The sequence below is a fragment of the Drechmeria coniospora genome, chromosome 02, assembly GCF_001625195.1.
Source record: "Drechmeria coniospora strain ARSEF 6962 chromosome 02, whole genome shotgun sequence".
NCBI classification, from domain to species: domain Eukaryota; kingdom Fungi; phylum Ascomycota; class Sordariomycetes; order Hypocreales; family Ophiocordycipitaceae; genus Drechmeria; species Drechmeria coniospora.
This window is the reverse complement of record NC_054390.1, coordinates 5,954,085-5,978,538: the sequence shown is the minus strand read 5'-3', so window position 1 is coordinate 5,978,538 and position 24,454 is coordinate 5,954,085. Positions and strand designations below refer to the sequence as shown.

The 24,454-nt window shown below is 57.3% G+C and overlaps 9 protein-coding genes across 9 annotated transcripts; 3 read left to right on the top strand and 6 right to left on the bottom strand.

The window, feature by feature from the left end:
* Nucleotides 1–1,245: 1,245 nt before the first annotated feature.
* DCS_04735 (oxidoreductase) lies at nucleotides 1,246–2,229 on the bottom strand (the record flags this gene model as incomplete). The annotated part of the gene is made up of 1 exon (XM_040802041.1): nucleotides 1,246–2,229. One exon carries the CDS (start codon nucleotides 2,227–2,229, stop codon nucleotides 1,246–1,248), a length of 984 nt encoding a protein of 327 aa, XP_040657074.1.
* A 6-nt stretch (nucleotides 2,230–2,235) lies between these two features.
* On the bottom strand, nucleotides 2,236–2,550 carry DCS_04734 (uncharacterized protein; the record flags this gene model as incomplete). Its single annotated transcript, XM_040802040.1, has 1 exon — nucleotides 2,236–2,550. One exon carries the CDS (start codon nucleotides 2,548–2,550, stop codon nucleotides 2,236–2,238), a length of 315 nt encoding a protein of 104 aa, XP_040657073.1.
* A 1,574-nt stretch (nucleotides 2,551–4,124) lies between these two features.
* DCS_04733 (uncharacterized protein) lies at nucleotides 4,125–4,935 on the top strand (the record flags this gene model as incomplete). The annotated part of the gene is made up of 2 exons (XM_040802039.1): nucleotides 4,125–4,490; nucleotides 4,576–4,935. The coding sequence occupies 2 exons, from the start codon at nucleotides 4,125–4,127 to the stop codon at nucleotides 4,933–4,935; spliced, it is 726 nt and encodes a 241-aa protein (XP_040657072.1).
* A 323-nt stretch (nucleotides 4,936–5,258) lies between these two features.
* Nucleotides 5,259–9,894, bottom strand: DCS_04732 (uncharacterized protein; the record flags this gene model as incomplete). The annotated part of the gene is made up of 5 exons (XM_040802038.1): nucleotides 5,259–7,018; nucleotides 7,302–8,275; nucleotides 8,343–8,627; nucleotides 8,677–9,347; nucleotides 9,436–9,894. 5 exons carry the CDS (start codon nucleotides 9,892–9,894, stop codon nucleotides 5,259–5,261), a joined length of 4,149 nt encoding a protein of 1,382 aa, XP_040657071.1.
* Nucleotides 9,895–14,324: 4,430 nt separating this feature from the next.
* On the bottom strand, nucleotides 14,325–14,663 carry DCS_04731 (uncharacterized protein; the record flags this gene model as incomplete). The annotated part of the gene is made up of 1 exon (XM_040802037.1): nucleotides 14,325–14,663. The coding sequence occupies one exon, from the start codon at nucleotides 14,661–14,663 to the stop codon at nucleotides 14,325–14,327; it is 339 nt and encodes a 112-aa protein (XP_040657070.1).
* A 59-nt stretch (nucleotides 14,664–14,722) lies between these two features.
* DCS_04730 (phenol 2-monooxygenase) lies at nucleotides 14,723–16,919 on the top strand (the record flags this gene model as incomplete). Its single annotated transcript, XM_040802036.1, has 4 exons — nucleotides 14,723–14,997; nucleotides 15,086–15,465; nucleotides 15,524–16,561; nucleotides 16,621–16,919. The coding sequence occupies 4 exons, from the start codon at nucleotides 14,723–14,725 to the stop codon at nucleotides 16,917–16,919; spliced, it is 1,992 nt and encodes a 663-aa protein (XP_040657069.1).
* A 1,136-nt stretch (nucleotides 16,920–18,055) lies between these two features.
* DCS_04729 (uncharacterized protein) lies at nucleotides 18,056–18,605 on the top strand (the record flags this gene model as incomplete). The annotated part of the gene is made up of 2 exons (XM_040802035.1): nucleotides 18,056–18,286; nucleotides 18,399–18,605. 2 exons carry the CDS (start codon nucleotides 18,056–18,058, stop codon nucleotides 18,603–18,605), a joined length of 438 nt encoding a protein of 145 aa, XP_040657068.1.
* Nucleotides 18,606–19,125: 520 nt separating this feature from the next.
* DCS_04728 (methylmalonate semialdehyde dehydrogenase) lies at nucleotides 19,126–20,908 on the bottom strand (the record flags this gene model as incomplete). Its single annotated transcript, XM_040802034.1, has 2 exons — nucleotides 19,126–20,180; nucleotides 20,245–20,908. 2 exons carry the CDS (start codon nucleotides 20,906–20,908, stop codon nucleotides 19,126–19,128), a joined length of 1,719 nt encoding a protein of 572 aa, XP_040657067.1.
* Nucleotides 20,909–22,374: 1,466 nt separating this feature from the next.
* On the bottom strand, nucleotides 22,375–24,367 carry DCS_04727 (calreticulin; the record flags this gene model as incomplete). Its single annotated transcript, XM_040802033.1, has 4 exons — nucleotides 22,375–22,944; nucleotides 23,008–23,795; nucleotides 23,870–24,161; nucleotides 24,236–24,367. 4 exons carry the CDS (start codon nucleotides 24,365–24,367, stop codon nucleotides 22,375–22,377), a joined length of 1,782 nt encoding a protein of 593 aa, XP_040657066.1.
* Between the last annotated feature and the right edge of the window lie 87 nt (nucleotides 24,368–24,454).

Sequence of the window (24,454 nt, the reverse complement as noted above, 5' to 3'; positions counted from 1 at the left end):
GTTGCATTCACGCATTCGTCTGAGCCTGAAGGCATGCCTACGTGCGTCCATGCCGATGCGAACCTGGGCGTCGAGGTTGGTCGAGGTTGAAGGAGCGCATTGCCCGCCTGTGCGGCCGCACCACCTGTCAACCTCCATGGCGTCTGACGGGAGTGACATCCCTTGCATCCCGGCATGTCTCAGCCCGCCACCACCAGAGGAGGCTGCTGATCAGCACTACCGTACGATACGATGTCGTTACGAGTTTGCATTACCCCATATCCGATCATCGCTTGGCAATGACACGCACGAGAACAATGTTCCGCAGCTCCCATGGCGCAAGCAAGTCCGACGAGCGCTGAATGTGTTACGAAAATGACTTCCGAGCTGCCTGCTTATACTCGTATCGAGCGGGCCTCTTGCTGCAAATGGTCTCGTGCTTCGAGGCGGCTGGCGACGGCATGCGAGCACCCGCACCGTCGATGGATGGACGTGCTGCACACGTGTTTTCTTGGCTGCTTCTTTGACAATTTTAGCACGCCGCTGCGCCAGATGCTCGCCGTCACCTACTGTCCCTAGGCAGCGATTCCGCCTACGTGCATCTACGAGTACAGGTTCGTCCTACCGATGGCCGTGGCGGCCACGGCGGAAAGGTGAGACGGAAGGTCGGCACTTCTCTGGTCACCCGCGTGCTTGCGCAAGCCTCGTTGTCTTCCATGACGCCAGCATCTTCCTCGACGGCAAGTTATATGCATTCTCTGGAGGCTTTTTTCTCTTCTTTCCACCCCGAGTTGTTCTCCAAACCTTTGCCATCGCACGATGTAGCTAGCCTGTAGGCCGCGAGTCAAAACGGCATCTCCAAAAGTCGTCCCGTGCATCGGAGTGTACGCAGAAGACGGACGATGACTCGAGGTGTCGCTTATTCCTCCGCAACCCATCTGGACATGTACTCCGTACTTGTATTTGTATTGTATTTGTATTGTACTTGTATTGTACTTGTATGCTCGGTCATTTCGCATCGCCCGCGCTCGCCTTCATGCGGCTACCGCGATATCCAATCGTGTCGAGCGCAAGGCTCATTTTCCCCCGCTTCGTGTCGGCACCGAATATCTGCACCTTCCTTCACCCCGACCCACCCCCCTCTTCTGGGCTCGCCCGTCACTCGTTTCCCAAAACCTATACTTATTGGAGGCATCATCATTCGTCGCGCTGCCGTAGACATGGCCCGTCTCGAGCAAACCAATCCCACAGCTCGTGATGCTGCCGTTACAAATAGGACTTGACGTTGCCGGCATGCGGTGCGCGCTGCAGAATGGATCGCTGAAGATCGGCGACGGACTTTGCGCCGGCAAAGCCCATGGTGAGGTCGAGATCGGCCAGCAAACCGGCCAGGACGGCCTCGGCTCCGGCCGTGCCATTGATCCCCAGGCCGTACACGATCGGCCTGCCGAGGAAAACGGCCTTGGCGCCGAGGGCCAATGCCTTGACAATGTCGGCGCCGGTGCGGATTCCCGAGTCGATGAGCACGGTGAGTTGGTCACCGACGGCGTCGGCAATGTCCGGGAGGACGTCGAGCGTCGCCACCGCACCGTCCAGCTGCCTACCGCCGTGGTTGCTCACGATGATTCCATCCATGCCGTGCTGCACCGCCAGCCGGGCGTCGTCGACGCTCATGATGCCCTTCAGCACCACCGGTCCGTCCCAGTGCTTCCGCAGGAGGGCCAGATCCTCCCACCGGCGGCTGACGCCGGGGAAGCTCTCGCCGATCCAGTACATGGCGGCGGCGACTTTGTTGTCCTCGGGCGAGTCGCCGTCACTCCGCTCGGCAAACTTTCTCCGGAAGACGGGATCCTGAAACCCGACCTCGTTGCCCTCGCCGGCCATGAACGGCACGTTGGCCGCGTCGAGGTCCGAAGGTCGCCAGCCGAGGGTCCAAGTGTCGAGGGTGACGACGAGGACCTTGTAGCCGCTGCTCCTGGCGCGGCCAAGGATGGAGGCCGTCATCTCCTCGTCCATCGGCCAGTACAGCTGGAACCACTTGGCGCCTTCGGGGCAGGCCTTGACGAGCTCCTCGATGCCCGTCGAGGCGGCGGTGCTGAGAGTGAAGGGCACACGGAGGGCGGCGCACGCCTTGGCCGTGCCAATCTCTTTGTCTTGGTGGAAGAGCGACTGGATTCCGACGGGCGCCATGAGCACGGGCGTGTCTGCAGTGGTCAGTGAACGAGGTTCGAGCGGACATGTGCCGAGCATGGTGCGTCAATCCATACCGTACTTTTCCCCGAAGAGGTGAACCCTCAGATCGCGCGGGTTCGTCGGCCTCAGCACCCTCGGCACGATTCTCCACTGGCGAAAGGCGAGACGGTTGGCGTCCATGGTCGCCGACTCTCCCGCGCCGCTTTGGATGTAGGCGAAGCCCTTGGTCGGCATCGCCTTGCGCGCCTGCTCCTCGAGCCGGTTGGGGTTGGTGGTGACGACGGGAAGCTGGCCACCCAAGATGCCTCTTTGCATCACCTCGTTCACGTAGGCAGCATACGACACCGCGTCATGATCATCGTCTTCGCGGTGGGACATTTTGATCGCTTGCGAGTGGATGGATGAACCAATCTCTGTGCCAGTACGCCGTACGTTGCGATGGAATCAATCGACGAACATGGCCACGACAAGAAAGGCGTGAGGAGAAGGTGTCAGCAGACCTCGGCATTGTATGTTCCGGAGGGCTTTTGCGTATTACTACACCGTCCTGTCTGCCAATTACTGCACAGGCATGTGCTGGCATGGCAGGCTGGCCGTACCATGAGGTGGGTTGGAGGTACCTACGGGTAAGTACGCACCAGTGCAAGCAATGATGCATGTTCCGCCGCTGCTGGCACGGCTGACTTGCTATTAGCGGTCGTAAGTAGGTACCTATGCAACTACACCAAGACGAACGAGCCAGTGGGCGGGGCCGAGACCATTCCTCCCCTCCTCCATCTCGTCACACGAGTTTGAGGGTAATAGTGTATGATGATATCTACTCCGTCCATGTAGGCAAGATGGGTCTATTCGTGACTTTGGACGCACAGAGATCGGGCCCGACGATGGCTTGGGTACCGGCACTCCGGTCAACCGTGAAGACCACTGGGAGATGTCATCAAACTGGTAGATGGTTTGTCATGAAAAAGCGCAACGGCTGAAGGGAAGCCATCTTCATTATGCTGCATCGTTCATACCAAAGGAGAGTGCACTGTAGGTGTATGTTCATGGTGGCCACGAAGGCACGTACACTGCATTCGCTGTTGTCGTTGGTAGGCGGATTCCGACTTGCTTAGCACAACTACTAATAGTAGGGGGGGGGGGGTACTATTAAAGCACTTGTACTCGGTACGGAGTACTTACACCTACATAGTAGGCACCTAGTACTACTAGGTACCTAGGTAGTAAAGGACATGTACAATTAGGTGCGGATTAGTGCCTGCGGAGCGCCATCTCAAGTACGAGTAACGCTGTACGAGTACTCAAATACGGAGTATTACAGTGCTTTTGCAACTGCAACTACATTACTTGCTGTAAGTAAGTACAAGAGTACAAGCACGGAGTACGGAGTACTTACATGCATCCGTAGTATTTGTCAGTAAACTTCTTCGAGTCTCCATATTTACTTGTCATGGACAGTTCTGTATTACTGTAAGGAATACAGTAAGTAATCATAGTCACATCCTCCAAATGTTAAGCAGTGGTAATACTTGCAGAGTATGTTCGGGCAACGAGACGCACATGCCAAGTGTGACAGATCCACCGGCTGGACACAGTCAATTGAAGTGTCAAAATAAATAAATAAAACTTCTGCGCCGGTCTTGCCAAGTTGGAGACCGTGCGCATTGGACGAGATGGTGGTCGAGCGAGCGTACTGTAGACGCTGCTAGTGCCGCTATCAAGATCTATCATGAGCATTAGTACTCTCCCGTATACTCCGTACTTGCTGTAATAATATTTCATGTACCTCCACCATGGCTGGTTGACGACCTCTCTACGCGGTGCCCATCTCCCCGCACATCAAAATCCGCTCCAGCTGGGTGACGGGCGACATCCCTCGCCCTCAACTCCTTCTCGCAGGAGCCATCTCGGATGTGTCGTGCTTCAGCGCCGATCCCCTCACCTCCTCCATGATGGATATCGACGATATCCTCCGAGAAATCGACCCTGCATCCAACAGCGTCCCTCAAGGCACGCGCGATCTGCAGGCTCTGACGCGTCGCTGGGTCGCCGAACGGTCGGCACCAGAGCTGCTCGAGTACGCGGAATCAAGTCCCCGGTCCACGTGTGGCAAACCCTCCGTCGCTGACGCCTGCAGATGGCCTTTGGACGGCCTCTTCGAGCGCGTCAACGAGCGCATCAAGCGGCAGATCGAAAAGGTCGAGGACATGACCGGTGACATGGACCCCAAGACCAACTTTGCTCTCATCGTCATCCAAACCGAGCTCGAGCGTTACAAGTTCCTCGTCCGCAGCTTCCTCCGCGTCCGCATGGCAAAGGTATTCGACCCGGCCCGCCGCGGCTGGCTTCTGCATCCGCCAGGCCGCGGCCTTGGAACGAATCATCCGCTGACGGCCCCCCGAGATCGACAAGCACACGCTGCATTACCTCTCCTCCCAACCCCTCCGAGATAGACTGTCGCCCACCGAGCTCGCCTACGCCACCCGCCACCAAGCCCTGCTGCACAACCATTACCTCTCCTCCTTCCTCGCCTCCTTCCCGCAGCAGCTGCAGAACCTCAACGACACGGCCGGCAACGTCAGCATGATCGACGCCCCCGACCTCGACGCCGCCGTTTTCGTTCGCATGCTGCGCGATCGCGACGTCCACGCCCGGGGTACCGACGCCGACAACACGCTGCCCGCCGAGAACGGTGACGTGCTCATCCTGCGGTGGGCGAGTGCCCGCCCGTTGGTCGAGGACGGCGACGCCGAGCTCGTCTGAGTTGGGTCGGAGAGCTGGTCTCTCGGACTCGGTGCAGCAATTCACGACAAGCGGCGAGTTACTCTGCCAAGTGGCAAGTCTACGGCCGCTGGAAGCACGGGGGTCCAGCCGTGCCATGGAAACGTGACAGGTCGGCAGACTTCCAACTCCTACCGGACCGTTCCTCACGTCGGCTTCCAGCTCTGATGCGCGAAAGGCTGCCGTCAAGGCTCTGCCCCGCAATGCCTCAATGGCTGTTTCGTTGGCGCATCGGGATCGCAGGACAGGGCATGCATTGTTGGCGGCACCGACAAACTCCGTATAATGAATGTATTGCATCTGCCTCAGCTCCGTATGTTCCACAGCTTGATCTTGCCGACGTAATTACCCACCGCCAACAGGCTACTATCCCGGCTAAATGCCACGGCCGAAACCGTACCCAGCGGCGTCTGCTGCGTCGGCCAGTTGCGATACACGGCGCAGCTTGGCAGGTGCGCCAACCGCAGCGCGCCCTTCTTCTTGTCGCTGGCAAAGGCGAGAATCTGGCCGTCCGGCGAAAAGGCCAGCGACGTGATGGGTGTTATGAGCTGCTCGAATGCCCGCTTCGGTGTCGGCCGCTCCTTGATCGTCACGTCGGTTTGCTTGCTCGCGTCCAGGAGCTCGTTGCGGTCGTAGATGTTGGTGATGCCGGTGTTGGAACCGACGGCGACCCATCGATCGTCGCCGAGGGCGGCAGGACCATGGTGGCCGCCGAGGGCGACGACGATGGCGCCCACGCTTCCGTCGTCTTGCCAGATGCCGAGGAATGCCCTCCTCTCCATGCTGTACTCGCCAACCGAACCACCTCTTCCGAGGATCGTGATGCCATCCCCCGTGCTCCACCAGGCAAAATCGGCGATGCCGTTGTTCCCCTGCAACCTGGCGTTGCATATCCATTGCATCGTTGCGACGCTCAACACGTTCAGCTCGCCGCCGCCCTTCCTGCTCGACGCCTGGATGGCCATGTATCGCCCGCAGGGGCTCAGCCTGAACCGCTCCATGCTCTTGTGCGCCTTTGCCTGGCCCTGGATCTGCGACACCTTTTGCACCACGCCGGAGGGCAGGTCCCACTGGTGAAAGTACTTTCGACGTCCGGCAAAGAAGATCTTGTCGCCTCGCGGGTAAAGGAACTGCGACATGCGCACATCCACACCCTTGGCCATAACCGACGTCAGCCTCGGGTTCGCTGGCTGGGCGTCGGGAGAAATGTGATGCAGGTACATCATGCCTGCGGCGCTGGAAGACAGGAGAACGGGGTATTCGGGATGGAACGATAGTCGCCACACGGGACCTTCGTGCGCGTCGGGGATCTCTCGCGTCCTTTGTATGTCAATCACCTCGGGTCGCAGCAATCGCTTCCCAGACGCACCCGCGCCAGCCAGCCGGTTGACGTCGCGAAGGAATTGTTCCAGCGGCGTCGCCGAGGTGTTGTCATCGTCGTCGCTCGAGGATGCGGAGCTTGCGGAGGAGCGGCGACGTCTCTTGGCCGGGCGGGCCTCTGACCGCGTCACCCACGCTGGCGCAGGATTCAGCAGCAGGTACTGCTGCCGCAATCGCCTGCAATATTCGGTGCCGCTGACAAAGTCCTCTGCCTCGGTCTTCCGGAGCTTTCGCAGTCTCGTCGCGCTCGCGAGTGAAATGGCCAGCCGCTCGTCGTCGCTATCTTCCCATAGAGGGGTATCGCCCTTTTTCATCATGTTTGGTGCCACCGCCGATTTGGCGGCTGCTGCCGCTGCACCTGGAGCGCCCGTGTCGATCATGAAGAGGTCGGCATCGTCCATGGCCTCCAGACCGGCCACATCCTCGTCATCCGCCGATTCCTCCATGTCAGCGTCCTCGTGGCCGAAAATCCCGCCATGCTTGGCCAAGTTTTCACGGAAGCCCGTCTTGTTGCCCAGCACCAGCAGTTCAAGCTCTTCCTCGTCCGAGTCCTTGTCAAACATGGCCGTCGACTTTTCGTTGGGCATGAAGTCGTCCTCGCTAATGTCCCGAGACATGTCGCTGTCGGATTCCTCCTCTCCGGAGCGCCATTGGTCCTTTTCTGTCCCCATTTTCGGGGTTGCCACTGCAAGTGAAAGGCGAAGCGAGAACAAGGTTGTTGAACGGAGCAAAGTGTTGGACCAAAGTATCCTAGCAGGTGGGAATATTTTTTGGACTGCAATGCAGCCTTGCCGTGGTCCCGCTGCTAGGTGGGGTTCGACAAGGCTACCATTTTTTTCACCGCTCGTCATTCGTTTGCTTTGAGCGTTTGTTCACTCAAGCAATACCTCGTAATTAGTTACGCACCATATTTTGTAGCGGCGATGAATCGGTCTCTCCCCACGGCAGTTCTTGTACATTCTACGTACGGAGAGTTGACGCTCTAACGACATCATCCCTCAGCTGGCCCAGCTTTGGGCTCACCGACTCTGCGCACCTGAGTGAAAGGACGGCGCCTCTCTGGGCAACGTCCACCAGGTTCTCTACCCTTCCGCCTTGTGCCAACCCGGCCATCAAAACACCGAGAAAGGTATCACCTGCTCCGTTGACGGACACGATATCTTGTAGATTTTCGGCGGCGGGGAACAGCCTCATGTAGATGCCTCCGACGGTGGGGTGATTGGGTGCCGCCCTCGCCAAGATGTACTCCTCTGCGTCCCTATCCCGGAGAAGGGCGTCGTCTCGGCCGAGGACAGTTGCCAGAAGGACACCTTTGGGTCCGAGCTTCGTGACAATCGTGGGGATATAGGGGAGGAGATTGACGCATTGGACCGGTACGCCGGCGTCGGTGAGTTCGCGAGAAGTCAAGCGGACAAATCTGTCCCTGGCGCCTCGCATGCCAAACGCGTCGATGATGTCGAACCAGCCTCCGAGCTCCAGATATCCATTTTCTTTGGCAGCGCCGTACATGGCCGTCAGTTCGTACGCGTTGGGGGACGCCAGGTCCACGCTCGGGGTCGGAAAGACGTCCAAGCCCGGCACGCCCTTCTGCGGACAGAACAGGCCCTTCGACTTTGCCACGGACACGGGCTCGAAGGCGACGTTGGAATCGTGATCCTTTCCGGCCTTGACCCAAGCTCTGATGTCCTGGGCGCTCCAGTTACCGTCCACGACCAACCACTTGGGCGTCGTCGCCACCAAGGCAGATTCGCGCTGCTCGGCCGAGGCGTGTTGCGCGAGGATTCCCATGTCAGCCATGGCCACGACGAGGTTCCTGTCCCCATCGTTTACAGCGACGTACTGCGCCGTGCGACTTCCCGGGTGTGATTCGAGGTCCAGCTTCCGGACAAGTGTCGTGTCGAGACCAGACGCCTCCATCGAGGACAGCACGGTCGACCCAGCCCTGACGTTCGTCGGATCAGCGAATGTCAAGCGAGGCAGGTGGATCCAAGACTCTCGGCTAAACTCACACGTCATCGCCTACCATGCTGCAAAACTGCACGCGCGCGTCTCGGCTTGCTAGGTGACAGGCGAGGGCGACGTTGTGGCCTACGCCGCCAACGGACTGGCGAATACGAGCCGGGTTCGACGTGTGCGACCGCGGAACGGTTTCTCCAGGGGCAGTACCGGCAAAGTCACAGCTCAGGTCAACGGCTACGGCGCCGGCTACGAGGATGTCGGCCTTCTTGGCGTCCGCAGCAGTTCGTCGGGGCGAGGGTGGATTCTCGGGGATGTTGGCAACTTCACTTGCACGTCTTTTTGTAATTAGAACTATCTTCGATGGCCGATCGCAGCTGCACTTACGAGCTCGTCGTCGACTCCTGCAACAACAATCGCGACAGTTGGACCGATATGTTTGTGGCCCGAATGATGTTGGCGTTCACCAGAGTCTTGTTGGCGACGACGACCTTGTCCCCCAACAGCTGCTTCAGTCTCTGCAGGACGAAAGGCGTGTTGCGACTGCCGGTGAACCCTTGCTCACTTGCTTCTCGCGTGGCCTGGTCGATGGCCGCCTTCATCTCATCCGAAGGAATGGCAGACTGCTCCGGGATGGGGTTGGCGAGGAGGAGGCCGGATTCGATACCCAGCCGCTCCTGGGCCAGAATCATGGCGGCGGCCTCCCGTTCGGTGTGGACGATGGACGGGCTCCGGACGCCGCTGTCTCGGGCCCAGAAGGCGGGAAAGTCAACAGCGCCGGTTCGGCCGTCGGCAAAGGTGGACACCAAGCAGCCCTGGGTCTCGAGATACTCGAGGGTCCTGGGAATGTCGAGAAAGCCCTTGCAACCGCTGCTGACGACGGCGACTCTGGTGCGACCCAGTTCGGTGAGATCGGCAGATACATCCATCGAGTCCTCGCCGCCTCGGTGAACGCCGCCCAGGCCGCCGGTGCCGAAGACGCGGATGCCGGCGAGCCGGGCGAGGAGCATGGTGGCGGAGATGGTGGTGCCGCCATGATGCTTGCGACCGGCAAGGCCCTGGGTCGGGATGTCAGCGCCGGTACATGCCAGGCGGCGTCGCGCGTGACCGTGCGGCAGCGAGGAGGAGCAAGAGCAGGGAACTGACCATGCCCACGAGGTAAGAGATGTCCCTGCGCGAAACCTTGGTCGTGCCCTTGTCCGCCAGCATGCGGAGAATCTCCCCTGGCGATGCGCCTACGGTGGGAACGCCATCGACGATGGCAACGATGGCGGGAATGCCGCCGTGGCTGCGCACGAGCTCCTCGTGTTCCTGCGCCAGATTGTCGCCGAGGGATCCGTGGGTGTAGATGGTGGACTCTAGAGCGACGACGGGTCTGTCGTGCTTGATGGCATCGGCCACCTCATCGGAGACTCGTAGCAGGCTCCGCAAGGCGGATGTGGTTGCGGATGCGTGCTCCTCACGGGACGAGGCAAAGGTGCGTCTCTCCCATGAGAGGCCACCATGAGAGACTACCGAGCAACAACTGCTGGGACGCAAGCTGCGGACCGTGCCAGCCTTGAAACCATGTCGCCCAGCTTGAAGCACGAGCCGAGCCGGCTTCATCGTGTTGCGTGCGACGTCCAACCTTTCGAGACTGGCGATATGATCAAGTAGTCCCTTTCTCGTTTCTTCCTTTTTGTTGGTGGCGGGAGGGGGGAGTGATGCGATGGGAAGGTTGAAATTGCACGTCCTGAAAGCGACTCACAAGCAACCATTTATTTTTGGTGTCGGCGCGGGGCGGGTCGGCATTTGGAGGATGACGACTAATGTTGACTCCTTCCTCCTGTTTGCCACCTGACTGAATTTTTCATTCGTCACGTCACCGCTTCACCTTGCTTGGTGTTTTTTTTCTGGCAGTCTGCTCGGCATTGTGCACAACTTCCACCATGAATTAAATATCGGCAGGCTCGTGTGCTCGGTGCCTTATTCTCCTGTAGTGATCCGGTCCCAAGTCGGTGACCTTGGATAGGAACGAGGTTGGTGTTGGCAAGGCTTTCCTGACTGAAATGCAGCTCTATAACTCAGGCGCCGCCGTATTCACGATCAAATCCCTCCTTGCGACGCGCCATCGACGCCGTCAAGCCGCCTAAGATTCTGTCAACGAAAGGTAGATTCAGGTGTCGTACCCTTCGAGTTGACGACGGCGACAACGGCAACAACTGCGACGGAATGGCCAAGCAAGTTTCAATGATGGCGAGTTGAAGGGGTGCATAGTTTGGTGGAGAACTGTCGAGACAGCTGCTGTATGGCTGTTGTCTGAGTTCTATGCTGCGATATTTAGCGCTTCCCATCTTCTTTCGTCTCTCCTCCAGCGTGTCATCTCATGGATTGCGCCATCGGCGAGCTTAAAGTCGTTGGTCAGCACGATCACTGTCACCTCGTCATTATCCTCATCATGATGTCCATCAAAGACGGTTCGCCAGTCGCCTTGCGTGCACGTTGCACAGTGTCAGATACGACCATTTCCATGGCATGGCAACCACGGTCTGCAACTGCCATTGCGACATCAGGTCGTCCGAGAGTGGCCGTGCCGTGACAATCAGAACCCGCGCCGAGTCTGTCCATCGCACTGCCAAGAGTAAACGCCCGCTTCACTCGCATTCTGAACCCAGTGGCGTGAACATGTCGTTTTGGCGTTCACGACATGGTCCATTTCTGGACTACCAGGCCTATCTTGCCAATATACTTGGTGGCGACACCATTTCTTGCCTAGATGATCCCTATCAAACATCGTTTATGATGCTTCCGACGCAGCTTCAATGGCTTGTTGAACGCGCACACTTGTGAGCAGCTGAATGTCTTCGATGCACCCAAGGGCCCGTACCTGTAGCTAGCCGTACCTGTAGCTGTACATGTATCCGTCTTCCCGGGACACGCCAAGAGGTATTCATGGGGCAGGCCACATCATGCATCCACATTTCACGTTCCCCAGCGTACAATACTCCGTACGCCCGACCCATTTACGGAAGCCGAGACCAGGTTAATATTACCGAAAATATTCACAATCGTTATATGTAAGTATGCACTTTCAGAAGTTGGCGGCCTCGCAGATCTCAGCCTCCTCTGTAGCTAGAGTGGCATCTGGGTCAGGGCAAAGGCCAAATAAATGCAAGCATCGGACTAGGAGACCAGGATGATGGTGAGCCATCTCGGAAGGTGTTGACGCGAGCGCGTGATGGTGGAATGAGATGCTCTCCCGAAATTCTGTGTATGGGCTGATTGCCACGCCAGTGGATTGTCCTAGTTCATGTTGTCAGCCTGTGCTCCGCTAGGACGCTTTCACGCCTAGTACCAATTCATACTTACTAGAGGCATGTGTGCACATTGTTGCCTGGGACAATACGATAAACCAGACGCCTACTTGTACTTAGTTCCGTCATAAAACTCGAGAAATAGATATTTACTTACAAAGTACTCCGTACAAGTTGGGCAATCCTGCATGGTGATGGGAACAACTGCCCGCTAGCCCGAGGCTAAACTTGTATCAGCGGACGCCTGTCGAGGCGGCGACGGGAAGGAAGCGGTGTGGAAGCGAGGCGGTTGGCAACCGCATCCAGGAACCTCGTTGGCATCACGTGCACAAGCAGTGGAATTATCTTCAACTTGCGTGTAGGAATTCACGAAATAGTTTGAATACCACATGCTACCAACTGGTCTAGAACACAAGTACCTCCTCGACTACATACTTGCACTCGCATGCACATACAAGTACCTGGTATTAGCAGGAATTACTCTACGGATACTAAGAATTAGGCACTCGTACTAGGTACCCGATGTTAGTACTTGTACAGTAGGTGTACGGAGTACTTACAGTCGTATCGCTACCGTACATATACAGAGTAATGAAGTACAAACATCAGTTGACGTTCTCCGGACTAGTAATACAGTACATCATACATGGCACAAACGCGTACTTATACTTCAGCCCCAGCTACCTGTCCTGGTAGCAACACAAGCAGCACTCGTCATCTTTCCAGCGTGCCTACCGTTGAATGTACTGCTCATAGTGCTTTCCTTGTAGTTATGCAAGCTCGACGGCGTTGGTGAAGATGTACTCCGTACTGTAGCCCTGCGTGTACTTACATGCAAGTATAGTGCATGTAAAATTGCCAGGTGTACTCCGTACTGTAAGTACAGTAAGAATGTAAGCACATTGTAATTATTAAAAGTATGGCTTCGGAGTACTCCGTATTATTACAGTACTTGGGAATCGAAATCAAGGTTCGGGTCCGAACCAATGCCGTAGCACTCCCTGGTCATTGCAGGTCAAAGCACATGCTACTGGTATGCACCCCAAGGGCTCTAATAGTACTCCGCACTCCGTAATTACTGTACTTGTACATGACCCCAATTGGTGTACGGAGTACATGTACTGCACACTCTATTAATATTACTTGCATGCTTTCTACCAGTAAGAAGGCTTGGTGGTACCAACCGCAGCTCGTGTGTCCGTAGTGTACAACTACTTGATACAAGTACTTACCTTACTTAAGTGCGGAGTAATACTTGTACCAAAAGTACTGAACAATCCGGTGCCAACTGTGGTACTAATAGGTGGTACGGAGTATGTGTAGCGCAGATGCCAGCAGGTGAGTCCTTAACTTGGATGTACTGTATTATTACCTCGTATGCGTAGGTAAAAATACATAAACTATGTACTCCGTACTCCGTACTTCGTACGCTGATTACACCTACTTCAGTACTTACTCCGTAGGAGTACATACAGTACAATACAGACTGTACTTGTACAGTATACTTGTGGTTAGTGCAAGTACTGTACATGCACACAGTAAGTACTTGTATTCAGTACTGTAAGTACTTTACAGTAGTATTACTAAAGAACTTGCAAGTGCAGAGTGCTGTACTGTACTGTAAGTAAGCACTCCGTACAAGTACAAGTACTTACTCCGTAGTGCTCGACCGGAATCCAATCGCAACGTTGTTGTGTCAAGATTTGGCCAAGTTGCGGAGGGTTAATCAGGCCTTGTGCCTTCATGCCAGCAGGAAGTGGCACCACTTCTTAAACTCGATCGCAGATACAGCCAATCACGTCGCCTGATATCTGACACAAGGCCAGGAGCGGAGCCGAGACCCCGGTTGGGGGAGAAATGTCGGTCAGATCAGCCCATTTTCGGCCTCACGACTTCCCACCCGGCAATTCAGTCATGCCACTTTTTGCCCTGCGCACTCCAATCGCGCGGCTTCATTCTAGGGACCTCCCAGCTGGGGTTATGCCCTTTCAGTGACGAGTAGGCCATCAAGCCAGCGTCCAAGGTCCAGGCCCCAGACGGTGCGATGCGCTAGCATGCCGAAACTGACTGGCCGCTGGCGAGCTAGGCGCGACACCTTTCGTATGGGTGTTGATGTACATGTACATCATTACACTGTATGTACAAGTACGGAGTAAGGAGTGCTCCGTGCGAACACCCGCATGTACTTGTACTTACTTAAGTATACTGATAGCCCGCAGCGCAGGATGGTACCTGGGGCGCTGCCTACTTACACCAACTGTACATGTATCACTTGCACACGCCTCAAACCTACAACTGCCTAATACTTACTCAACTGTATACTTCCTTGTACTCCTGCTCTGGTCTGGGCCATTATGATCGATTAATACAAGATACTACCGACAACTAATACTCCGTGCGGATTGCAGCATTATCTACCTACCTTAATATCTACAGTACTTACAGTACACTCAAGTGCAGCACTACTACCAACCAAGCAAGTACGTACCGCTCGCGAAATCGCTCCCCAAGCTCGAGGTACGAGGTGGTACACGTTGCTCGTGAACGACCACGGATTCTCGCTGGATAATCCCATCGGGTCCTTGGAATAACTTCACCACCTTCCCGGCTTCCCGGTTCCCTGCGCTGGGAGACTCCGTTCGTCTTCCGTCCATCGGTGTCCGACAGCGCTGTGAGTGTTCCTTTCCAAATCGGCTGAGGGCTGTCCCGCTGGTTGCTCCACGTGCTGGACCACCCACCTAGTTACCCGTCCGTCGACGGCCGCCCGAGCAAAGCCCCATCGGCCTTCATCCACTCCCAAGGCCATCTGGCCTCCCCCGTTTTCGTCCTGTTCTCCGAATCCCCTGGTCGAGTGGTGGGACGAATTTCTCGTCGCGCGAGGTGGCAGGATTCATCGGGCTTGCGACCATCTCGCCCCTGCTTTCCCTCGTCGCCAACAGGTCCGAGGCGACCTCCGCCTCGCTTCACCGTGCAGAGCGTCACCGCCCGAAACTGGCTTCGTCGCAGGTAGCCGCCAGCCCTGCCCTGCTCCTCGACGAACTCTTCTGCCCGGTCTCGATACCCTGTCGGCAACACCATCATCCTCGTGCTTCCCGTGGCCTGCCCCCGACTGTCCGGACACCTTGGGCGTTGCTGGCACCATGACGCCTGCAGTTCTGAACGGTTCCCCTGCGGCCGAAAACTCGGATGCCGACGCCGACGTCGAGCTCCAGCTTGCGCCGGTGAACGACGAGGAGGAGCAAGACTCCGTGGCCAACCTCACGCATCTGCGAAGCTTCCCCCAACCGCTCGCCGAATGCCAAGTCTGCATCGTCGGAGCGGGCCCTGCAGGCTTGATGCTAGGCGCGACGCTCGCGAGATATGGAATCCGCGCCGAGGTGATTGATGACAGGGCAGATCAAACACCCGTGGGAAGGTACTCCTCCCTTCCCTCTGATGACTTTCCGTGCCACTTTGCCGTTTCGTCCCGGTCGAGCGCTGATGCTCAACCTGCATGCACACAGGGCAGACGGTCTCCAGCCAAAGACGATTGAGACGTTCCGACAGCTGCGATTGGCCGACACCTTGCTCCAGCGTGGCGTGCGCGTCTTCGACATTTCCTTCTGGCGCAGCACCGCGAGCGAACCCCTTCATCGGCTGGGCCGCGAGGTACACTACCCCCCCGTCATCGATGTCTTGGATCCGTACATTCTCCTGGTCCACCAAGGCATCGTGGAAGGCCTGTTCATCGACGACATGCGGAAGCGAGGCAGGGAGGTTCGTAGAAACACGGCCTTTGATTCCTACGAGTTCCCGGCAGGGAAGGCCGGGCAGCTTCAGGTCAACTGCCGGACCAACGTCACCCACGACAAGCGAACCATCCTGACGCAATACCTGGTTGGCTGTGAGCTTCACCCCGACGTCGCCAAGCTCCCGCTCGGCCGACGCTAACCTGCTGCCAGGCGATGGAGCGCACTCTCAGGTCCGAAAGAGCATACCCGATGTCGAGGCCGTCGGCATGTCCCAGGCCGCCATCTGGGGCGTTCTCGACGGCGAGCTCATCACCAACTTCCCCGATATCTGGTCCAAGACGCTCGTCTATTCCGAAGAGCACGGCTCCATCCTCATCATCCCCCGCGAGAGAAACATGACGCGCTTCTACATCGAGCTGAAGTCGTGCTCGGGCACCGACAGGCGACAGCTGGGCCAGAACTTTGTCATGGAGCAGGCGAGGAAAATCATGGCCCCTTTCAAGATTGATTGGAAGTACATGGAGTGGTTCGGTCGCTACCAGGTCGGCCAGCGGGTGGCCAGCCGCTTCTGCGATTCAAACACGCGAGTCTTTCTGTCCGGCGACGCGAGCCACACGCACTCCCCCAAGGCGGCGCAAGGCATGAACACTTCGATGCACGATTCGTGGAACCTTTCATGGAAGCTCAACCTCAGCGTCCGCGGCCTCGCCAAGCCAGAGCTGCTCGAAAGCTATGAGGAGGAACGTCGAAAAATCGCGCTGGACCTGGTCAACTTTGACTACGAGCACGCGAATCAGATCGCCGGAGGAGATGCGGTAGCCTTGGCCAAGAACTTCAAGGCCAATGTCCGCTTCATCTCGGGAATAGGAGCAGAGTACGGAAGCAGTTCCGTGAACAAGGAGGAGATGGAGGTTCCCATGGTCGCCGGAGATGCCCGGCCGGGTTGTCTCTTGCCGCCTGCCAAGGTGACGCGCTACATCGACTCCAACCCGGTCGATGTGCAACTGGACATTCCCATGCTTGGCCAGTTTCGAATCTTCCTGCTCACCTGGGACGTGCAGCAGGCGGCGCCGTTCCTGGCCACCTTTTGCCTTGCCATTGCCGAGAACAAGTCGTTCTTGAGCCAGCTGTCCGCCGCGGCCAGCGCATCGTACGCCGCCCAGCCTCGGCTGGGGTCCGCCGAGGACGTGTACGTCAGACCGGAGAGGTACACGGCAGTCAGCCACCTGTTCACATTTGGGCTCATCAGTACGTTGACCTGCCTCTGGGGCCGACCACTTGCAGGATGCCACTGACGCGGGAAGCAGCAACGATGGCCAAGGCCGAGCTGGAGATCTCGGATCTCCCCACGATGCTCCAAGACAGCCGCTGGACCATCTACCTCGACGACATTCCCGACAAGGATACAAGAGGCCAAACTTGCACCAACAAGTGGCTGGGCAGCCTCGAGCCTGGCGATGTCGCCATCGTGAACGTCCGCCCTGACGGCTACGTCGGGTCCATAGGACGGTGGGATTCGAGCGTCGACGACGCAGGCGTGCAAGCTGCACGATGGCTGGACGAGTATTATTCTGGCTTCATGCAGCTCCCGTCGCCGAGGCGCTGACCATGGAATCCAACCACGTCCTTTCCGTATTTATGTCATGAGACATGGGCGTCATGAGCTGAGTGAGGCCTTGGTGAGCTTGGACTCCACTCACCAAGTCGGTACTAAAGTAATTGTTGTTCGCAACTGGGCGTCATTGTGGTTCGGCGGCACACGGGGCATCTGACGGAGTTATGATATGGAAAATGCGTTTCGAACTGTACAATAACACATCGCAGACTCGAGCGTGCACAGAGGTGTGGCTCGATAAAAGTGTACTCACGTCTTCCTCGTCGCACGATTCCGGCTGTCGCTTCCTTTCGACCACGCACTTGACTATCTGGCTTGTCACGAGATGTACCCGCCCGACTAGAGGGATGCACACTGAAGTGATGAAGTTGTTCAAAGATTTTTCAAGGTTTCCTATGTCAGCTAACCCAACAGCAGCACCATGATATGGCCTGCGTGGCTCCGCCAAGGAGAAGAGGTCATTCGGCATGATGCATCTGGGAGGCTTTCTCAGGCTCACAGGCTTCAAAGGGTTGGGCGCATCTTTACCTTTTAGTTGCTGCAGCATCCAGGTTGAGCTATGTTTGCGGCGGGAGGTGCTTCCCGATTTCATCGTGATGGGCCGCCATGGGCTCCCTCCGCTGGCCTGCCTCCATGGGGAAGACGACGGTCCTTCCAAATTCCCATATTACCGAGAATATGGGAGTGTGGAATATTAACCTTCTTCACTTCATGAGCACTGGAATGCACTCGATGTCGTATTCGTTCAAAGGAAAAGAGGTCGGCTTTGTGACATGGATAGTCGGTTTGATATTATTCATTTTTCAACGAGGCCAGTGGTGGCGTCTCCTGCTCTTGGGCAACCGCAGTCGTAAATCCCTGCCGAAAGACAAGCATGAACTTTTCGGCCCTATTCCTACGGTATCTGTGGCGAACAACATTCACTGGGACTGTTCCTCTACCCATGCACTTGCATATCCAACACGTCACACCCCCGCGTTTTCTTTCACCTTTTGCAATCACTCGACGGTCGCATGAAATCCTTCCAGTTTCCGCCCACGTTCCACTCGCTGCATGATTTCTCATGCATTGAGAGCATACAATGCCTTCAACAGCATCATTCTCTTTTTTCGTTGTTCTCGGACCCCATGGGAGGTTCGATGCTCGGCATCCACCCTCAGCCACGGCCAGAGGCAGAGACTCAGTTTGTCACCATTCTGCCACAGGATCAGTCCATCGACGAGGAAGAAAGCATCATATACGATTTTGACACAAGTTTTACCATGCTCATTCAAGTGAAGTCCTCGGTCAACGGTTTCTTCTTGTTGCAAAGATTGGATGGTGGGTCACCTCGACTGGCAGAAGACATTGGCCAGTGCGTTTCATCCCCATGTGTCATTTGAGAGAAGCGGTTGCCGTTGATAAATGTTCGCTGGTGTTCGCTGGTCACATACGTACTTCCAAATGTGCTTTCACAGGCGCTGATATCAGGGCAAGAAATACTACGCTGTCGGAACCATGAACCACAACTACGCCGAGAGCAACGGGCTGCTCGAACAGGCCATGTACAACACCATCACATCAACTGCAAGCGAAAAGGCGAAACCAACAGCAGATGGTACAACATGGAAGCAGCAGCTACCTTCTTCACCGACATACCCGGACCAAGTCATCGGTCCTTGGTTCTGGAACCGATGAGAGAGCCGCTTCAGATATTCAAGCAACGTCTCATCATGCAGGGATATTCGCGTCAGTTGCACCCCAAGATCTCGGCTTGATGAAGAGATTATTCGACAGATCTTGCAGGGACCGGACTGTCTACACGTCGAATGCCGCATCGTTCACACCATATCCATCCATCATCCAACGTATCTCAAGTAAAGCGAGCGGACATGCGACCGAAAGTAGCGATTGACGATGCGTCGAAGCGAGTACGAAGGTCAAATACATCGGCGCGTCTGCGCCATATCCATCACATGGCACGAACATTCGCTGCTCCGAACAATATTGGCTGCAGCCAGTGGGCGTCTTTTCGTTCTTGTTTGACGTCCCTCGACAAGGCCCGGGTTGTTTTCGTGCCCCAATCTACCACTACAATCTGACCAACCATCCATCATACCATCCCATCCACGCTCATCATTCATTCATCGGCATTCCCCTGCCATTTGCAACGAATGTTGTGTTCAAGTTTCGCGGAACCAGTTATCGGGACGCACTATTATTGGATGGTAGGCATGTGGACAGAGGCCTTCTTCGACACCGCATCGGAGCTTTGCCAGAGCGACGTGACCGTCTTGAGCTGGGTGTAAAAGTTGATGCCGGGTCTGCCGTAAAACGTGTTGGCGCCTCCTCCGGCGATGCTCTTCTTATTGCCGGTGAAGGAGAACATGGGCAGCGGCACCGGTATCGGCACGTTGACACCGACCTGGCCGGCCTGGATGTTGCGCCGGAACGTCTCGGCCGTGGGGCCGGAACGGGTGAAGATGGCAACGCCGTTGCCGTACTCGTTCTTGTTGATGAGTTCAATGGCATCGTCGATGGTGTCGACGTTGAGACAAACAAGCACGGGGCCAAAGATCTCCTGCTTGTAGCACGTCATGTCGGGCGTCACGTTGGAGATGATGGTCGGCCCGACGAAGTTGCCGTCGGGGTACTTGTCGGGCTTGACGCCTCGGCCGTCGAGAAGGACAGTGGCACCCTCCTTCTCGGCGCTCTCGATGAGCTGCTCGATGCGCTGCTTGCTCTGGGGAGAGATGACAGGGCCGAGGTCGGCTCCCTCCTCGAAGCCGCCGTCGACGCGGAGGGCGCGCGCGCGCTCGGCAACCTCGACCAGCCACTCCTTCGTCTCACCCACCATGACGAGGGTGCTCAGGGCCATGCAACGCTGGCCGGCGGCGCCAAAGGCCGCGCCGACGACGCTGTTGATGAAGTGATTCTTGTTGCAGTCGGGCAGGACCGCCGCGTGGTTCTTGGCACCCAGGTTGGCCTGCACACGCTTGCCGTTGGCCGAGCCGCGGCTGAAGATGTACTCGCCCGCCTTGTTGCCGCCGACGAAGCTGACGGCCTTGATGGCCGGCTCGTCGAGGATGAAGTCGACGGTGCTGTGGGCCCCGTGGATGACGTTTACGACTCCGTCGGGGAAGCCGGCTTTCTGCACGAGCTCGGCGAGGATCATGGCCGCGCCGGGATCACGCTCCGACGGCTTGAGGATCAACGTGTTGCCCGTGATCGTCGCGATCGGGATGCACCAGAGGGGGATCATGGCCGGGAAGTCTGCGGGCAGTGTCAGCGACGGTCGAGGAGAAGAGGGCACGGACGTCTTCTCGGATGCACTGACTGAAGGGGCAGATGGCGGCGACGACCCCCAGCGGTTCGCGGTAGGTCCGCGTCTCCATGTCCTTGGCCACCTCGAGCACCTCGCCCTTCAGCAGCTCGGGGGCGCCGATGGCGGCCTCGGCCACCTGTAGGCCGCGCAAGACGTCGCCTTTGGCGTCGGCAAAGGTCTTTCCCTGCTCGAGCGTGATGCTGGCCGCCAGTCGATCCCAGTTCTCGCGGATCAGCTGCACGAAGCGGAACATGACCTGCTGTCGCTGAAGGACCGACGTGCTCTTCCACGACTCAAACGCCCTTTCGGCGCTCGCCACGGCCGCCTTCATCTCCTCGTGCTTCATCTGCGGCACGCGCGTCACCAGATTGTTGGTCGCCGGATCGGGCAGATCAATGAACTTGTCCGTCTTCGACTGGACAAACTTGTTGTCGACAAAGTACGGCGTGTCCTCCACCGTCTGGATCTTGTCGTGCGTCGTGGGGTAGCTGGTTGCCGTCGAGGCGAGCGCATTCATGGGCTTAAGGTGCTGAGCCGTGGCATGGATTCGACGCGCGGCCACGGACGCCGAGTGGGAGCCGTTGGGTGCCATGACGAAGGCAGCGATGGTCGAGCAGGCCGGTGAGGAGACGGGTGATCGGGTGGCGGAGACGGTTCGCGAGAGGAGCCGACGCATCGTGTGACAACTGGCACGTCGTTGAGGCCCAGGCAGCCGTAAAAGAGCTGGAGGACTTGCGCTACGTGCAGGTGCTCGCTTGCCAGCAGCAGGTCGGAAGGCTTGGTGATGTGTTGCACGGGCGTGTCCCTTTATAAAGGCGAAAAGGGGGCGGCCAGCTTCGGGCGGATGTGGATCGCGGAGAGGGGGTTGGAGTTCGTGCCGGTCTGACAACCTGGGGAAAAGAAACTGGGGAGCGGGGCAAGCACACTTGCAGTTGATGGAAGTACACCAACTTACAGTACTGCCCTACGGAGGAGAACTGCACAAGTACTTGTGCTCGACCAGTTTTCGGACAGTTCGAGCCCACGGATGACAGAGGCCCGGCGTCTTCGTATGAGAACCCATTTTCTTGCTGGCCATGAGCACCAGATCTGTGCTAACCTACCAACCGAGGAGTGATTGGTAGGTACCTGAGTATGTACGAGTGCCTGAACGCGAGGTTGAGGTACAAGTTCTCCCAAAGTACGAAGGTTACTACATGTGCATGTAATAAGTAGTTGAACTTGGTTGTGCACTGCCAATACAGCACTGTATCGGTACATGTACTCTGTCAGCACGAGTAGCCCGTAGAGAACAGGTCATGTATCCACTCTAGGTTCGCCTGCGTCTTGCAAATTCGGAATGCTTGCCGAGGTTCTCAATTGGGGGCCCTGCCGCGAACGAGTACTCCGTATTCCGTATTGCTACAAGTATTACTGCACTTCGGCACCAAGTACATGTACATACGTATGTACTTACACATACTACGCTTGAACATGTACAACTACGTATGTACTCAGTACATGTAAATGTACCTATATTACTCCCTAAGTACGGAGTACGGAGTACAGTACTTGTAATTAACACAGCCGAGAGGCTTCTCGATACCAATTACGACTGTACATGTACATGTACAACGTACTTACTGTACTCCGTACACAGCAGCAGGTACGGACAGAGTACGGTAAGGGCGTAATACCGGTAAACCACCATAAGTACTGTATGCACCGGGCACAGCCGATGCCTTGGCAGAGACACCTCGGCGCGTTGGACCTTGCAAGCACCCAGCACGCGAAAGCCCCCCCCTCAACGCCGCCGCTGATTGCTTGAAATCAGTTGATTAATGTCTGTTCAATGCATCCGCATCTGTGCATGCCTTCGCCATCGACTGCCGCGGGCGACAAACCGAAGCATGCCGAGTTCAACTACGCCATGCTGCTGCATTCAATCGCTCGACGTCCCTCGCATTTGCCGCCGAGCCAAGTGTAACCGTTGCCTTTCTTTCTCGACAGGTAGCAACCAGCCTTTCTCGGCCATTTTTTCATGTCCGTCCTCAAATCAATCGAACTGAAATGAAATACACTCGTCCTCGCCGAGGGAGTTGCCCCCAACTTCGCACGCCAGTCTCAGAACCCCTGCGTTGCCGCCATCTCGCGCGGCCAAGCCTACGACTGACTGCGGGTCGTGCGCTTGCTGACCTCGCCCTTGGCCTTCTCGGCGCCCGTTGCGGCCGAGGAAGCAGCCTTATCCGTGGCTTCCTTGGCCTTGTCCGTCGTCTCCTTGGCCTTGTCCTTGACATCCTTCTCCTGCTCCTTCTCCTTCTCCTTGGCGTCGCCGGCGGCCTTCTTGGCAGGTGAAGAGGAGCTGCCGAGACCCAGAAGGCTGACGAGGAGGGCAATGAGGGTGACGACGACGGCGGCAATGCCGCCGGCAGCTTCGGGGACAAACTTGACGGCTTCGACGGGGTCCTGCTTGGCAATGGTGATGAAAAGATCAAGCTTCTCCTTGATGTAGAGAACGGGGTCGTCGAGGAAGTGGAGGTCCGTGGGGGCCTTGGGCAAGTCGTCATCATCATCATCCGGGTTGAGCGTGTCGACCTCGGAAGCGGCCTTCTCGTTGGGCAGCTTGACCTTGAACGTCTCGGCCGCCAGCTTCTCGGCATCGGCGACCGAGTGACCGATGTAAATGTTGTCGAAGAGAATGTTGTTCTGCATGGTCCAGATCTCGAAGCCAATCTAAGGCAGAGTCAGTCAGCAAGCGGCCGGTCCGGGTGCGGGTTGGTTTGGCCAGCAACTCACAGCGCCCATGGGTTCAAAGTCGGCAGGGCTTAAGTCCTGGAAGAAAGCAGGGTTCTTGATCTTGCTGGGTTCCCAGGCTCCCTTGTAGGCCGGGTTGTCGATGAAAGGGGCACTCCAGGCGCCTTTGTAGTCGGGGTTGGGCTTCATGGGCTTGGTCCAGGGGCCACAGCCAGCAGCCTCACCACACTTCGGGTTCGCCACCGTCGGCGGAATCCAATCACCGTCCTCTTCGTCATCCCAATCCTCGGGCTTCTGCGCCTCGGGATCGGGAACGTTCAGGGGCTCGTTCTCGAGCCAGTCGTCGGGAATCGTCGCCGCCTCGTCGACAATCTCGAACGGAGCCTCCTCGTCCCAGTCGGCAGGCTTGACAGCATCGGGATCGGCAATGCGGGCCTCGTCAACCCAGTCGGCAGGCTTGCTCTCCCTGGGATCATCAATCTCCTCGGGTGGGTTGACGGAGGGAGTGAAGTCCTTGAGGAGAGAGCCCGTGACGAGTTGCTCACCGTTGTTCTTCATGACGAACGTGTTGTTGGGGTGCACGATGAGAGTGTAGAGCTCCGTCGTCTTGAGAGTCGTCTTGGCAATGGGAGGTGCCGTCAGGTGCTTCTCCTCGTACTGGCCCGACAAGGGGTTCTTGTGGTTGAAGATGAAGTGCACCTTGTTGTTGTGGCCGCACTTGTCAGGGCCGAACATGATGACGTACGGCGTCGTGTTGGCGAACTCCTCCTGATGGAGGGCCTCGTTGTCACGGAGCAGTTTCATGTAGGCACCGCCGCACTCGAGACCGTCTGCGTGGGCCGTGTGAGCAGGGGGCGGGTGCGGGTGCGGGTGGCATGCGTCGAAGCTCGGGGAAGCTGCTTACTCTGAAGCTTGACCTCGTACTGGATCACCAGCGTCTTGCCCTTGGGGATGATCTTCTCGGGGAACTTGGCCGAGATGGCGTGGTGGGCGGCCGGGTTCTTGACGACGAGGCCTTCGTCACCCTCCATGCCCTTGTACACGACGGGCTCCTCGACGGCCCACTCGCCGACGTACGCCCACTCCTCTGTCTCCGTGGTGGAGCCGGCCATGTCCTTCTTCGCGTGCGAGGGCTTCCATCGCTTCTCCCAGCCTTTGGTGAACTGCTCGAGGAAGGGAGCCTTTAACTTGGTGGGCTGGCGGCGCGAATGTCAGCGGCGTCGTCGGCGACGAGCTGCACGGGCGGGGAGCGCCACGACGCTGAACTCACCGTGAATTTCGGCAGCGGGGGCATGACGGGCGCCTCCTTGATGTGATCAAGAGGTGCGTCCCCAGCTTGGGCGTAGGCGGTGCCGGCCAGGACGGCGGCCGAAACGGCCATCGCAGGAGCGTTGAACCTCATCGTGACGAAAGACAAAGCGCACGGTGCGAGGGCGAGGGCTCGACGGGAGATGGAAGAGAAAGAAAAGTAGGCCAACGGACAGCAAAG